Here is a 17,305-nt window from a genome sequence, read left to right on the forward strand (position 1 = left end):
TATAGTGCACACGTGATCGCATATCGTTTTACTTTAGCTACGGACAGACGATTCACCACATCAAATATTAAGAAATAATGAAATCACTGAAATACAGCTCTAAAACCTTTCTTTACACATTTATTTATTGTTTTTGCAAAAACTTTAACCAAAAAGACTACAAGAACAAAACAGTTATAAAATGAAGGGGTGGTTATTAAATGTAACAGTTAGCTGGCACATCCTCAGCCACCACAAAGTCGTGCTCTCCCCTTAAGCTACTTCTGCCATTACGACTGGTAACTCTATTAGTTCCTGTATAACGATCTGACAAACTGACGATTCAAATAACAAGTGTATCCAGCTAAGTATCGATGATATCGTAGGAATGGTGAATCATTACAGCCCAAGTACATAGTGTTATCAATGAGCTATGTAGATCAAATTTTGGGAATATTGGTTGCCAGTTGGCAGACAAGAAATTGATAAAACATTTCTTAATAATTTTAATGAATAAAATAATCGAGTGAGAAACCAGAGCTCATAAAAATGTAATTTGTATAACTGAAGCAGTGATCACGTGGCACGTGCTGCTTAAATGATGGTGATAACTGGTAGAGAAAATTTCTAGTTCCATCGTTTTGATTACCAGTGTGCGAGCTCAGCCTATGTTACCGCTTATAGATGAAAACCAAGCCTCGCTTTCACACAGGTTATGAATAGATTCAATGCCAAAGGCCCCATAGTGACGTCACAACCCCTGTCAAGGAAGTGAAATATCTTGGGCTCTACACCTACCTCATATAAACCTTTTATTACAAATCCTATATGAACATGTAGTAATGTTTTCATATATTTCACATTTCCGCATATGTCAATTTATTAAAATAATACCTAAATATAACCCATCCATGCACTGTAGAGGCTGTGAGAACATGTTTATTGAAGTCACGTGACCTCAAAATATTCTCTCACAGGGTAGGAGTCATTCACCAAATTATGAGTTCCATCTATCTTAAAGGGAGGAGGGGCCAATTCCTATGTTTCCTGCAATCACTGATCACTAAGCTTACAATATCCAACTCAAAATAGGAGGAGCTACAACTGTAAACATGTTTTTTACTGGATACAAGACAGTCCCCAGTTTCCCCCTCGAAGTGACCAAGAAGTCCCTCACAGAGCTGCCAGAAACATAAATACATCTGGCACTTTACTGATAGCATCACATTCTAGTGACAGATATGTTACTTTAGGGCAGCTTCACACCGTTTGTTTAATTTTGTGTTGACTGATATGTCATTGATGGTCTAATTTGTATGTCAGGGGTCTTAAAGGGGCACTGATCTAACGCAATTCCCCGGACTGGTTGTTGCCTTTGTTATTGTTTTTTTCCCCTTGAGTACCCGGATGATACGCAACGCAACTGAGCGTGACCAGAGACTGGGCTACCGTCTGCAAGGACAGCTAAATAAACTTGGAGGCTGGAGGCAATATTTGTTTTACGCAATTTTGCATAAACACTGATTGGTTAACTGTGATCTATAAAGATTTCGACAAAGGGCGCATGTTCATTAATTTCTTCAGCCTAAACAAACAGACAAAAAGAACAGCGGAGCTCATCGGATGTCGTCTACAAACATAAAGGTAGATCAACTTACTGATTACACCTGAACTACAAACATAAAGGTAGATCAACTTACTGATTACACCTGAACTACAAACATAAAGGTAGATCAACTTACTGATTACACCTGAACTACAAACACGAAGGTACATCAACATATTGATTACACCTGAACTACAAACACGAAGGTACATCAACTTATTGATTACACCTGAACTACAAACATAAAGGTACATCAACTTACTGATTACACCTGAACTACAAACATAAAGGTAGATCAACTTACTGATTACACCTGAACTACAAACATAAAGGTAGATCAACTTACTGATTACACCTGAACTACAAACATAGAGGTACATCAACTTATTGATTACACCTGAACTACAAACACGAAGGTACATCAACTTATTGATTACACCTGAACTACAAACACGAAGGTACATCAACTTATTGATTACACTTAACTACAAACATGAAAGTACATGAACTTATTGATTACACCTGAACTACAAACACAAAAGTACATCAACTTATTGATTACACCTGAACTACAAACACGAAGGTACATGAACTTATTGACTACACCTGAACTACAAACATGAGGTAAGGTAAAATTGGGTTTAATGTCGCTTCCAAGATTATTGCACTTTTATAGCAAAGTGCATCTATGTGTGTTAGTGGCTGCTTGTACTAGTCCGGACAGATGCTGATTTATAGTGCTAGTCCACTGAGATACCATGCCGCAGTTTAACATGAATACCCCACTCACACACAGTATACTGACTCAAAGCCAACTAGTCCTTGTTTTAGCCCCTTAATGCCGAGCGCCAGTCAGGGCAACAACTAGTACCATCTTCTAACGTCTTTTGGTATAATGCGTCCGTGAATCGAACCCCGGGCCTTCCGCTCTCCTGGCAGACACTCTACCACTAAACCACGGAGGCAGTCCTCAAACTCTTAAAGAGAATTAGCAAACTAATTGGTTTGTGGCCTGTAGAATAAAATAAAAAGTATGGCTGTATTGTTCTAGATCTATATGAATATTTAACAATTGTCGGTCAGTGACTACACTGCACTGACATCATACATATACGACTCATACACAGGAATTCCATGTTATAGGGGATAGAATTTTTTCTTATATGATTTTATACTTTACATGCTAACATATAATTCCTGTGGACTAGTATACCTGTGGCAGTTTTCTTGAGTTCATCGTTTGTTTCCAATATCTTCTTTAAGTGATTGTAGCAGACAAATGCCATCTCCAAAACGCCTTCAGCCATTGTAGAAGAAATACCTGAAACGTGTAAAACATTATTTTTATATACCCCAGCAGGCACACAATGTTTTTTCAACGTTGGACGATGATTGATTCCTTGTTGCGATGTTGATCAACCACGAATCAACTCAACTTATGTGACCTGTGAAAACATCTTGAACTGACGACCCATGAAGAATAGATCTTCAGCAACCAATGCTTGCCGTAAAAGGCAATATGCTTGTCGTAAGTGGCAACTAACAGGATCGGGTGGTCAGGTTGTTGACTTGGTTGCATAGCTCATGATGTCAATCACTGGATTGTCTGGTCCAGACTCGATTATTTACAGACAGCCGTCATATAGCTGGAATATTGCAGGGTGCTGCGTTTAACAACAAACAAAATCTTGAACTTACAACATTGTTTCAGCGTCGATTAGGACTAACTAGTACTAGTTATCGCCAAGGATCAATTACCGCCACCCCCCGATATAGTGCAAACGTGATCGCATATCGTTTTACTTTAGCTACGGACAGACGATTCACCACATCAAATATTAAGAAATAATGAAATCACTGAAATACAGCTCTAAAACCTTTCTTTACACATTTATTTATTGTTTTTGCAAAAACTTTAACCAAAAAGACTACAAGAACAAAACAGTTATAAAATGAAGGGGTGGTTATTAAATGTAACAGTTAGCTGGCACATCCTCAGCCACCACAAAGTCGTGCTCTCCCCTTAAGCTACTTCTGCCATTACGACTGGTAACTCTATTAGTTCCTGTATAACGATCTGACAAACTGACGATTCAAATAACAAGTGTATCCAGCTAAGTATCGATGATATCGTAGGAATGGTGAATCATTACAGCCCAAGTACATAGTGTTATCAATGAGCTATGTAGATCAAATTTTGGGAATATTGGTTGCCAGTTGGCAGACAAGAAATTGATAAAACATTTCTTAATAATTTTAATGAATAAAATAATCGAGTGAGAAACCAGAGCTCATAAAAATGTAATTTGTATAACTGAAGCAGTGATCACGTGGCACGTGCTGCTTAAATGATGGTGATAACTGGTAGAGAAAATTTCTAGTTCCATCGTTTTGATTACCAGTGTGCGAGCTCAGCCTATGTTACCGCTTATAGATGAAAACCAAGCCTCGCTTTCACACAGGTTATGAATAGATTCAATGCCAAAGGCCCCATAGTGACGTCACAACCCCTGTCAAGGAAGTGAAATATCTTGGGCTCTACACCTACCTCATATAAACCTTTTATTACAAATCCTATATGAACATGTAGTAATGTTTTCATATATTTCACATTTCCGCATATGTCAATTTATTAAAATAATACCTAAATATAACCCATCCATGCACTGTAGAGGCTGTGAGAACATGTTTATTGAAGTCACGTGACCTCAAAATATTCTCTCACAGGGTAGGAGTCATTCACCAAATTATGAGTTCCATCTATCTTAAAGGGAGGAGGGGCCAATTCCTATGTTTCCTGCAATCACTGATCACTAAGCTTACAATATCCAACTCAAAATAGGAGGAGCTACAACTGTAAACATGTTTTTTACTGGATATAAGACAGTCCCCAGTTTCCCCCTCGAAGTGACCAAGAAGTCCCTCACAGAGCTGCCAGAAACATAAATACATCTGGCACTTTACTGATAGCATCACATTCTAGTGACAGATATGTTACTTTAGGGCAGCTTCACACCGTTTGTTTAATTTTGTGTTGACTGATATGTCATTGATGGTCTAATTTGTATGTCAGGGGTCTTAAAGGGGCACTGATCTAACGCAATTCCCCGGACTGGTTGTTGCCTTTGTTATTGTTTTTTTCCCCTTGAGTACCCGGATGATACGCAACGCAACTGAGCGTGACCAGAGACTGGGCTACCGTCTGCAAGGACAGCTAAATAAACTTGGAGGCTGGAGGCAATATTTGTTTTACGCAATTTTGCATAAACACTGATTGGTTAACTGTGATCTATAAAGATTTCGACAAAGGGCGCATGTTCATTAATTTCTTCAGCCTAAACAAACAGACAAAAAGAACAGCGGAGCTCATCGGATGTCGTCTACAAACATAAAGGTAGATCAACTTACTGATTACACCTGAACTACAAACATAAAGGTAGATCAACTTACTGATTACACCTGAACTACAAACATAAAGGTAGATCAACTTACTGATTACACCTGAACTACAAACACGAAGGTACATCAACATATTGATTACACCTGAACTACAAACACGAAGGTACATCAACTTATTGATTACACCTGAACTACAAACATAAAGGTACATCAACTTACTGATTACACCTGAACTACAAACATAAAGGTAGATCAACTTACTGATTACACCTGAACTACAAACATAAAGGTAGATCAACTTACTGATTACACCTGAACTACAAACATAGAGGTACATCAACTTATTGATTACACCTGAACTACAAACACGAAGGTACATCAACTTATTGATTACACCTGAACTACAAACACGAAGGTACATCAACTTATTGATTACACTTAACTACAAACATGAAAGTACATGAACTTATTGATTACACCTGAACTACAAACACAAAAGTACATCAACTTATTGATTACACCTGAACTACAAACACGAAGGTACATGAACTTATTGACTACACCTGAACTACAAACATGAGGTAAGGTAAAATTGGGTTTAATGTCGCTTCCAAGATTATTGCACTTTTATAGCAAAGTGCATCTATGTGTGTTAGTGGCTGCTTGTACTAGTCCGGACAGATGCTGATTTATAGTGCTAGTCCACTGAGATACCATGCCGCAGTTTAACATGAATACCCCACTCACACACAGTATACTGACTCAAAGCCAACTAGTCCTTGTTTTAGCTCCTTAATGCCGAGCGCCAGTCAGGGTAACAACTAGTACCATCTTCTAACGTCTTTTGGTATAATGCGTCCGTGAATCGAACCCCGGGCCTTCCGCTCTCCTGGCAGACACTCTACCACTAAACCACGGAGGCAGTCCTCAAACTCTTAAAGAGAATTAGCAAACTAATTGGTTTGTGGCCTGTAGAATAAAATAAAAAGTATGGCTGTATTTTTCTAGATCTATATGAATATTTAACAATTGTCGGTCAGTGACTACACTGCACTGACATCATACATATACGACTCATACACAGGAATTCCATGTTATAGGGGATAGAATTTTTTCTTATATGATTTTATACTTTACATGCTAACATATAATTCCTGTGGACTAGTATACCTGTGGCAGTTTTCTTGAGTTCATCGTTTGTTTCCAATATCTTCTTTAAGTGATTGTAGCAGACAAATACCATCTCCAAAACGCCTTCAGCCATTGTAGAAGAAATACCTGAAACGTGTAAAACATTATTTTTATATACCCCAGCAGGCACACAATGTTTTTTCAACGTTGGACGATGATTGATTCCTTGTTGCGATGTTGATCAACCACGAATCAACTCAACTTATGTGACCTGTGAAAACATCTTGAACTGACGACCCATGAAGAATAGATCTTCAGCAACCAATGCTTGCCGTAAAAGGCAATATGCTTGTCGTAAGTGGCAACTAACAGGATCGGGTGGTCAGGTTGTTGACTTGGTTGCATAGCTCATGATGTCAATCACTGGATTGTCTGGTCCAGACTCGATTATTTACAGACAGCCGTCATATAGCTGGAATATTGCAGGGTGCTGCGTTTAACAACAAACAAAATCTTGAACTTACAACATTGTTTCAGCGTCGATTAGGACTAACTAGTACTAGTTAACGCCAAGGATCAATTACCGCCACCCCCCGATATAGTGCACACGTGATCGCATATCGTTTTACTTTAGCTACGGACAGACGATTCACCACATCAAATATTAAGAAATAATGAAATCACTGAAATACAGCTCTAAAACCTTTCTTTACACATTTATTTATTGTTTTTGCAAAAACTTTAACCAAAAAGACTACAAGAACAAAACAGTTATAAAATGAAGGGGTGGTTATTAAATGTAACAGTTAGCTGGCACATCCTCAGCCACCACAAAGTCGTGCTCTCCCCTTAAGCTACTTCTGCCATTACGACTGGTAACTCTATTAGTTCCTGTATAACGATCTGACAAACTGACGATTCAAATAACAAGTGTATCCAGCTAAGTATCGATGATATCGTAGGAATGGTGAATCATTACAGCCCAAGTACATAGTGTTATCAATGAGCTATGTAGATCAAATTTTGGGAATATTGGTTGCCAGTTGGCAGACAAGAAATTGATAAAACATTTCTTAATAATTTTAATGAATAAAATAATCGAGTGAGAAACCAGAGCTCATAAAAATGTAATTTGTATAACTGAAGCAGTGATCACGTGGCACGTGCTGCTTAAATGATGGTGATAACTGGTAGAGAAAATTTCTAGTTCCATCGTTTTGATTACCAGTGTGCGAGCTCAGCCTATGTTACCGCTTATAGATGAAAACCAAGCCTCGCTTTCACACAGGTTATGAATAGATTCAATGCCAAAGGCCCCATAGTGACGTCACAACCCCTGTCAAGGAAGTGAAATATCTTGGGCTCTACACCTACCTCATATAAACCTTTTATTACAAATCCTATATGAACATGTAGTAATGTTTTCATATATTTCACATTTCCGCATATGTCAATTTATTAAAATAATACCTAAATATAACCCATCCATGCACTGTAGAGGCTGTGAGAACATGTTTATTGAAGTCACGTGACCTCAAAATATTCTCTCACAGGGTAGGAGTCATTCACCAAATTATGAGTTCCATCTATCTTAAAGGGAGGAGGGGCCAATTCCTATGTTTCCTGCAATCACTGATCACTAAGCTTACAATATCCAACTCAAAATAGGAGGAGCTACAACTGTAAACATGTTTTTTACTGGATACAAGACAGTCCCCAGTTTCCCCCTCGAAGTGACCAAGAAGTCCCTCACAGAGCTGCCAGAAACATAAATACATCTGGCACTTTACTGATAGCATCACATTCTAGTGACAGATATGTTACTTTAGGGCAGCTTCACACCGTTTGTTTAATTTTGTGTTGACTGATATGTCATTGATGGTCTAATTTGTATGTCAGGGGTCTTAAAGGGGCACTGATCTAACGCAATTCCCCGGACTGGTTGTTGCCTTTGTTATTGTTTTTTTCCCCTTGAGTACCCGGATGATACGCAACGCAACTGAGCGTGACCAGAGACTGGGCTACCGTCTGCAAGGACAGCTAAATAAACTTGGAGGCTGGAGGCAATATTTGTTTTACGCAATTTTGCATAAACACTGATTGGTTAACTGTGATCTATAAAGATTTCGACAAAGGGCGCATGTTAATTAATTTCTTCAGCCTAAACAAACAGACAAAAAGAACAGCGGAGCTCATCGGATGTCGTCATTTGGAAATACCCCAGATGGTTATAGTTTATACTAAAAAAGTATCCATGCAGTGAAAGCATTTTCGGATTTCGGCTTGCGTGGATAATACGATTACTACTCCCTTGTTGTCATCCACGTTTTCTCGTATAACCCTACACTTGTGTATTTGTCGTCATTCACTTGATGCTCAGTAAATGAATTTATTACAGGTACAATTAGTGGTAGCACCACTTAGATTACCTGACAAAGGTTCCCATTTGGCATTTATTGTGTCTGGGGTAATTATTCAATCTAAATCCAGGTTTGAAGTGAGGTGAAATGTGTGTTATGTAATATGCACGTGGCAGCCCAGCAAGAGATGAATGATCAGTTGATTTACTTTTTTTTGTAAATCAACGGATCGTTCCTAGTCATCAAAGGATTAACAGAAAATATGTTGATTGATTAATCACTGTTATCTTGCACAGTGGATATGTCAAGAGTGAGTGTTTACATGTCTAGGTTTACTAAACCAAAGGGAATACACTCATATCATGGCGTGAAGTGCCGATGTAAAAACAACATACTTTGTTCAAAGGGTTAACTGATAATACGTTGATTGATTGATCATTGTTATCTATCACTCAATGGATTTTTTAGGAACCGTGGACGTAATGAAAATAGTTGTCACGTGGGCTTTCTCAGCCGACCATTGAGACTTGACACCTATGTAAAACACCTGAAACAATCCAAGTGATCAGTTGAGAAATGAACACGGGTTATAATATCCCGAAACGATATATATCTTTTAAAATATTTGATTGTTACTGAGACACGTGACATCGAATAAGTTTGTTTGTACAGCTGCAGACGAGTGGGATATTGTTCCTTTGTGTGGATATTCACGGAGACATTCCTTGAACAAGGAAGCTGCCTAAAATTTATACCCATAAATTTGGTAGGTTGTAATTATGATATTTGCATTTTGTTTTCCTTCATTTGAACCGATTCGTTCTTGTTTCTCTACGTCTTGGTTGGGAAATTCTTCAATGCGGGATAGACGTTGTTTTCACAGGTCTTTTCCTTTGTAAGCGTGTATATATTACCGTCAATTTGTAAAATGTGATTCTCTCAGGCAATTTATAAAATGTGTAAATATTTCAGTCATTTTGACTAAAAAATCTGTCCAGATTGATTAAGACGATCAAAAGGGCCTACAAACATCACAACAGATTTTTATGTAGGATTAGAAGCCAAACAACATAGAAATGTACTTTTCAACGTAACATATTCAGTCTCTTGGTGATGACATTAAACATCAAAATGTTTGGAATTCGTTATCATAATAATACAGATGGAAATGTTTTTCAGTCACTTTGTAAAATAACTGAATATTTAGACGTTTAATAAATTTGTTACACATTTGACAGTAAAACAATATACACACTATAAAAAAAGCAATGCTCAGGTAAAATATTTACTTTGTGTTGCAAGTCAAAATAGTGTAAACGAAAATTGCAAAATTACCAAGCAAGTGACTTATCAAAACTTCGTCACCATTACCGATGCTACCCACAAAGATACCTACATTTCCTTATTATCTCGAAAACTGTATTTCATTTTGTTGATCAATGTGACCATACGCCCTTATTACTACCCATAAAAGTGACTAATGCGCTTACGAATGGCGCAGCAGAGGTCGCAAACTAGTCTAGATTTCTGCTATACATCCGGGTACTCACTGGGAAAAAACAATAACAAAGGCAACAACCAGTCCCGGGGAATTGCGTTAGATCAGTGCCCCTTTTACTGATTGCTTACAGGTTGTGGTGTTTGCAAATGGCGTCTATAGTCAGGTGAAACACCCGGGACACACTTGACTTCACAGTCCCGTGAAGGTCGCCCAACTCAACGAAAAAAACACCCTTGCTTAAATATCTCAAAGTCAGGAGTAACTTCGTTTTTGGGGACAGGGAATGTGAACGCTGGGTTGCTGGTGTAATGGATGGAGAGACTGCTTCGAGCAGTTTCAAGAGGGCGTGGCGTGGCATACGATATCGCGCATACAGTTCATCGTCAGATAACGTATCCAGCTGCTGGGTGCGGTCTCTGAAAACCCTTTCTGTGTGTAAGACACGGTCCATTTCCTTGCACATCATAATAAAAGTCGCCATCTTTGTTGTTATAGTACAATATTTAAGATTGATTTTAGCGATCCTAAGTTGGTCCGGAGCAACTTAGCATTTAATCCTAACTTACAACTCTCTTAGTTAAGATTGCTTTGTGGAACGGGCGGCCGATCGTAACTAAAATTTTAGATCGCATACTTATTGAGTTACAATCAACTTAGCCCTAAGATCGCTTTGTTGAACAGGGCCCTGGTCTGGAATGGACTGAAGTGCTAAGTGAACTATTTTTTTTCTTTTTCCACCTTGCGTGTGTAAACTGTGTCAGTGTCAGATAAAATGAATGCTGTATTTAGAAATAAGTGGTTATAAGGGATCTAGTTATTTCAAGCTTAAGCTATATAGATTATGGACAGGAAGACTAGGTTAAGGACCCTTATGGAAAACGTTGAAATTTAGGTATGAAAATTATCAAACATGTTTACATGGCTGACAACAAGCCTTTTTCTGTTGCACTTGCAAGAATTGAACTTCAGACATGGTCAAATACATGTAGGGCTGTAATGAGTGAGTGAGTATGGTTTTACGCCACTTTTACCAATATTCAGCAATATCACTGCGGGCGCCACCAGAAATGGGCTTCACACAATGTACCCATGTCGGGAATCGAACCCGGGTCTTCGGCATGACGAGCGAACGCTTTAACCACTAGGCTACCTGACCGCCCTAATGAGTGAAATAGATGACGATCATGCATTTACGCGTTATGTTTTTAGGAAATATTATTATATTTATTTTAATTTTCATAATGATTGTGTTACTAAATCATGTATTTATTCGTATTTCAATACTTTGAATGAAAACATGAGTAGGTATTTCTCTTGTTGAAATAGAAAACAATTCCTAAATCACGACAGTATTAATGCCGACAAGAATATATGCCTTCAGTCTAGTAATCGTTTCCTTCAAATAATTGGGACCTTTCTTGAAACTGTGCAAAGTGCGATAGATACTTATTGTATGCACAGCAAATTGTGGGCGTTTGCAGACAACTGTAGACAGGAGTCGATCTTAACTCCAAGCCGTCTTACAATCGCGATAAGATCGGCTTGTGCAAGTGGAATAGGACAATTGTATGGTGATTGTTAGTTGATTGTAGCCGCCTAAGATCGATTGTAACTAAGATTGTTCCATGCAAGTGGGCCCAGAAGTGGGATACGACCAGAACTGGGACAAACAGTCCACAATTTCGTAAAACCCCATTTACTGCGGTAATGCTTTCGGTTAGCTCTAAAACGTATGGTGATATATATGTGGAATATGATTTAGTTTATGTTATTTTGGGGGACCATACTGAATATGATCTTTTGTATATTTTCATGTTCCGTTCCCAATATATAACCCACATTAAATTCTTCACTATAAACTGGAAACATCCTGAGTGTTTTGTTATTTTGTACTTGTCAAATATTCACATGCCTTTATGTGCGTCAATTCACATTCATGCACAAATGTCACTGTATATGTACGATATTTCTTTTCACAAATTATGTTACTTGTTTGAGGTGGCTTAGTTCAGTAGTTAGATGTTGCTTCGTGGAACAGATGTTGTGAGCTCGTCTTGCTAGGGTTGAAACAAGGGGAGATGTCGATGGGTTTCTTCCTCCATTGTGAACTGCATTCGTGGGTTTGGGGAATTCAGGTGGTCCAATAGAGTTCTGGTGTCATTGTTGGGATGTAGGATGACAAAGGTGTCATCAACTTGCGGAACCAGCAGAGGGGAGTGATTGGGGATGTTTCCAGGGCTTTTTCTTCAAGGTGGGTCATAGATATCTGGGTGATCAGGGGTGATAGTGGGGATCCCATTGGGAGGCCGTGGGTTTGTTGATAGAAGTTATCTCTCCAGGTGAAGTATGTTGAGCTGATACAGGAGTGTATGAGTCGGATGATGCTGTCAGTTGTTAGGCTGGTGTCTACGGATGGGAGGATTTTCTAACTACTGAACTAAGCCACCTCAAACAAGTATTTACACAGTATATCATGAGCAACTAGTACAACAGACGATAAAGAACATCACCAAGAAATCTCAGAAATCCCCAATTCAACAGTCTGCACCCTTTGTGATCAGCCTCCCCTACTTTGGAACAGTTAGCCACAAAATCCAGAGACTCTTGAAGAAACAGGCCAACATTGACGTAGTTTTCAAGAGAAGTCATACCATTCAGAACACAATTAAAGCCACAGGGAAAACACCATCCAGCCACAAGCTAGAACCATCAGGAACAGTGTACCACATTCCATGCAATTGTGGAAAGCTTACATAGGAAAAACATCTAGGCCCCTCAAAACCCGAATAAAAGAACATCAAAGCTCAGTCTCTAAAGATGACTCTAAATCAGCTCTATCAGACCACGACTGTGACAACCCAAGCCACAGCATTCAGTGGGAGAGAGTCACAGCCCTCACCACCAACCTCAATGACTTCAATATCAGGAAACTACAAGAAGCTAACAACATCAAAGACTCCAGCCCTCAATCAACCGTGAAAAAGGCTAGTACATCTCCCCCCCCCGGCGTACCATCAACTCATCAAAGACCCCAATCAGCCATAATCCCGTTGTTTACATTACTGACTTCATCCTTTGTTTATGTCACTGACTTCACCGATGATTGTCATCACTACCCTTGTGTGTACATAACAGACTTCTCTACTCCAGTATAACAATATCTACTCTACTGTATAAACTTGCCTACTACACTCTGTAAATCCTCACCCGACTAGAACAGGATATAAAAACAGGACAACTAAACAAGCAATACACAATAGGCATATTCCTCGACTTCTCTAAAGCTTTCGACATGGTATGGCACCACGGGCTAATACAAAAACTTAAAAAAAATAGGACTAAAAGGCCTTATCCCCTAAACTAAACACTTCAAAATTCGCGGATGATGGAGCCCTATGGATCCGCACTAAAAACATTAAAACAGCAGAAAACTTAATCCAAAAATCTCTAAATAAAATACAACAATGGGCAGACAAATGGGGCTTCTCCCTTAACTCAGATAAAACAACAGGAGAAGTATAAAAACATGAAACCTGGCTACCCAATCCTCCAGCTAAACAACCAAACAATCAAATTCCAAACCACACAGGCTTCGGAGTCCATACCACACAACCAGTTAAATCCACACAATCTTACCGACTCCCTAACAACCAATCTATATTCACGGCCGAACTTATGGGCATGGCCTCAGCCCTGCATAACCAACAATCTAAAAACAACAATAAAATCCTATTTCTCACCGACTCCCTTAGTGGACTACAAGCCCTCCAAAACAAAAATACCCAAAAACGACCTAAATTAATAAACCAAATACTCCAAAGCTCCAACGACCTAACAAAAGCAGGCAAACAAATAACCTTCTTGTGGATCCCTGCCCACGTAGGAATTTACGGCAACGAAAGCGCCGATAAAGCAGCTAAATTATCTCTCAAAATACCAGAAATAAGCCTAAACCTATCCATCTCAAAATCAGAAATTAAAAGTGTAAACAAACAAAAAATTACCAAAAAATGGCATAATCAATATCAAAACTCAAATAGCCAAATCAAAAAAGTACTCAGAAAACCACTAGCCAAACCTAAAATCCTACACGCCTCTAAAAGAATTGACAGATTAATTACACAACTCCAAATAGGACACACAAACCTAAATAACCACCTAAAAAAACTTAAAAGACACACCACAGGCGACTGCCCCCGCTGCAAACAACCCGAAACCACAGAACACGCACTCATCCACTGCACCCACTACCAAACACACAGAACCACACTACAAACCACCCTCAATCTGAATAAGGTTCCTACTCTAGATGAAATACTAAACCCTCAAAATAAACTTGAAAACTTCAAGGCCCTAGGCGTATTCCTAATCAAAACAGATCTAATTAAGCGCATCTAAAAACTCCAAAATCCAATAAACATAAAAACACCCACCTCACCCGGCTCCCTTAGTTCCCTCCTCCACCCACTTCGGCATTTATTCCAAATTTAAAAATTAAAAAAATTCAATATAAGCAACCCCTAAAAGCCCCCTCTTGGGTTGCACACACCACTTTCACCCTTCTCGGAATACACTAAATGGTCCGGCCAGGCCCGTGTGCGAAATACGCTGCAGTCGGAAAGTGCACGTTAAATCTCCTATATCAGTCAGTCAGTCAAACTCTGTAAATCACTTGCTTGATAACGGTGTTAGAACCTACACCGGAACGTCGCTCTTAATTGTAATAAAGAAGTTGTTCATCCATAAATTCTTATCCTTACTTAATATCCTCTACTGTGTGTGGAAAGTTTTGCGACACCATGGTAATGAGATTTCAAAAGATGAAAGTTGCTTTTGCATTGTTATATCTTATGAGTAGGCAGCAGCGAAAAGTTAGCTCAGTGTCAGTCAGTGTTTGTTGTTGTAGTTGACAAGGAAATTTGTAGTAACGTGTTTATCTAACTGCAGTTAGGATATCTGGACTACTCAGTGTTATGTAAGGAAAGTTTGGTGTGGCAGGTTAGTGAATTTTCCTGGTTAGATTATTAACTCTGAGTGACAAAGCATAATAAGATATGATTGAATATTACTTAATAATGTTCTGGCCTGTTTGACAATATGAGGAACTGAATAAATGAAATATGTATCCTTACGGGTTTTTTTCCTTGTTGGTCTGCAGCAATAATTGCGGCATGAAATTATTGCGAGTGTGTGTCGCTTGTAATTTTCACAGAACTTTCCTTCTTGCAAAACTTGCCAGAATAACAGTATTTGAAAGGTTGGACTTCCTCATATATAACATCGGTTATCTCCCAAAACCCCTACATCCCATTTCCCCTACAACCCAGTTCCCCTACAATTAGTTAAAACAACACGCGGCATTTACCTGTCTGGCATTATGAACTCACCTAAAGGAGAGATTAAGGTCTGGAGTAGAGGTAGTAGAAATGAAAGGGGTAGAGCTTTAGGGGACTAGGGGACTTAAAGGAAAGTTAAAAAAAATAATTAATGTAAGTGTAATGAAAGATGCCTGTATGATGAGAAGACAATTTTTAGAAATTACAAACAACAATAGGAAGAAACAATTATTACACTGAGAAACTGAGATGAGACGATTTACAGTTGAGATGAAAAATGAACATTTTGTTATAATGTATTATGAATTTTGAAAAATGAAGCCTTTTATTATAATGTATTATGAATTTTGAATAATATTGTAATTAAATATTTATCTCAATCTATTCAAGTTTCTTGGGTTGTTTCATTGTATGAAATAGGTAACAGACTAGGGATTAGCAGTGCCATGGACCGTGAACTTTGTTGTCTTAAGCTGTAGGGGAAATGGGATGTAGGGGTTTTGGGAGGTTACCATAACATCTATGTAAGATGTGGGGTTAAGGCATTTAGACAAAAAGTAGGCATTCCCATGGGCACCAACTGAGCTCCCCTTCTCGCTGATTCTACTTGTTTCTTTATGCATATAAATCAGAATTTCTGCTCGGATTAGCAAAGTGAAAATAAGGTTATTTGGCCAAGAGGTTTAACTTAAGCTGCAGGTATATCGATGATCTGATATCGTTCAATGACAATCAAATAGCCGATTCCCTTCCACTGATTTACCCACCTGAACGAGACATAAAGGAGGCCAGTGAGACCGCCTCATCTGTTTCATATTATCACATCTATGCATTATGCTGTGACTTCTATTGGATATGGAAAGCGATTTGTCGCTTTATTTAATTAAAAAAAATTAATATGGAAAGGGTTTTGTCGCTTTTATTTTGCCATCTCACATCCTTCACAATAAACTCCCTCAAATCCATACTAAGTTACAAATGCAATGCGGCGATAAAGTATGGGTTAGTGTTCTGTAGGTGGTAGCGGTCAGTGCAGAGCATTCCATTTAAGAAGCAGAATGACATAAATAAGCCGTATTACACTTCAAAGCTATTGTTCATGGACAACACATAGTTATGAAATTGCTAAATGATTAATGTAATAATCAACTGCTTCAGGAATTTAAGTTTAGGTAATATGGAAAAATGTGAGAGATTGATTTTATAGTGTCTTTTTAGTTACTAGTGTTTCCATATATGATACACTGTCACAAACGAACAGTCACTATTTATTGTAAAATATATATTTGAACGCACTGAGAACTATTTGCGGTGCAGGTCGCTGTAACAGTCATGATAAAAAGTATAATGAAACCAATTCTATAACAGGTATTTACCCAGAGATATGTTAAACCGTTTGTACGCAATACGATAAGCTTGTGGAACGCTATGCACGGGACGTGTATTGACGATTGGTCACGAAGAAAATTTACAATCATTTCCCCTAGCCTAATCAACCCACTTAAACTTCGGTACTAGTCTTGTTACCTTATTCATTTTTGCCACAGGCTTTGTTGTAGCGAGTGAAACGCGGATAAATCTAACTGACATGTATGGGGGAGATAAGACTGCTTATGTTGTTATCATTTAAAAGGTGCTATACATTTTCTATTTACATGCAAATACTAAGCAAATATCAGAAATAATATGCATTTTTACACCCATGGTTATAATCTGAAAATAATTTTCCATAGTGACTCAACTCATATTGAAATATTTAAATCAGTGATGTACTTTAAATAATGAGAACTAACTTTTTCTTTAATTAAATGTTGATGTTTTGCAACTGCAACATTCTTAAACAGATCCCATTAAATAAACTTATGGTATTCGATCATATGTATTTAGTTATGTTTAGAGTTAACATGTTTATTTTACCAGCTCTAAGCCAAAGGATGCATATATTTTAAATGTTTGTCACACAGGCCATGGAGTAAGCACAGAGACGAGGTTA

General features: G+C 38.3%; 1 protein-coding gene across 2 annotated transcripts in view; it reads right to left on the reverse strand.

Annotated features, from left to right (window-relative positions):
- The window catches only part of LOC125378209, a 58,322-nt gene that overhangs the window by 15,627 nt on the left and 25,390 nt on the right, over positions 1 to 17,305 (reverse strand). The window contains exons 2-3 of one of the 2 annotated variants that reach the window (XM_048393226.1): positions 6,155 to 6,262; positions 2,799 to 2,906 (exon numbers count right to left, since the gene is read on the reverse strand). In XM_048393226.1, the coding sequence (XP_048249183.1) occupies positions 2,799 to 2,906; positions 6,155 to 6,248 (202 nt within the window). In that variant the 5' untranslated portion in view covers positions 6,249 to 6,262. The remainder of the gene's footprint in view (positions 1 to 2,798; positions 2,907 to 6,154; positions 6,263 to 17,305) is intronic. The other variant, XM_048393227.1, reaches the window with a different exon arrangement.

Source organism: Haliotis rufescens, unplaced genomic scaffold, assembly GCF_023055435.1.
Source record: "Haliotis rufescens isolate VD_foot unplaced genomic scaffold, xgHalRufe1.0.p SCAF_12, whole genome shotgun sequence".
Lineage (NCBI taxonomy): Eukaryota > Metazoa > Mollusca > Gastropoda > Lepetellida > Haliotidae > Haliotis > Haliotis rufescens.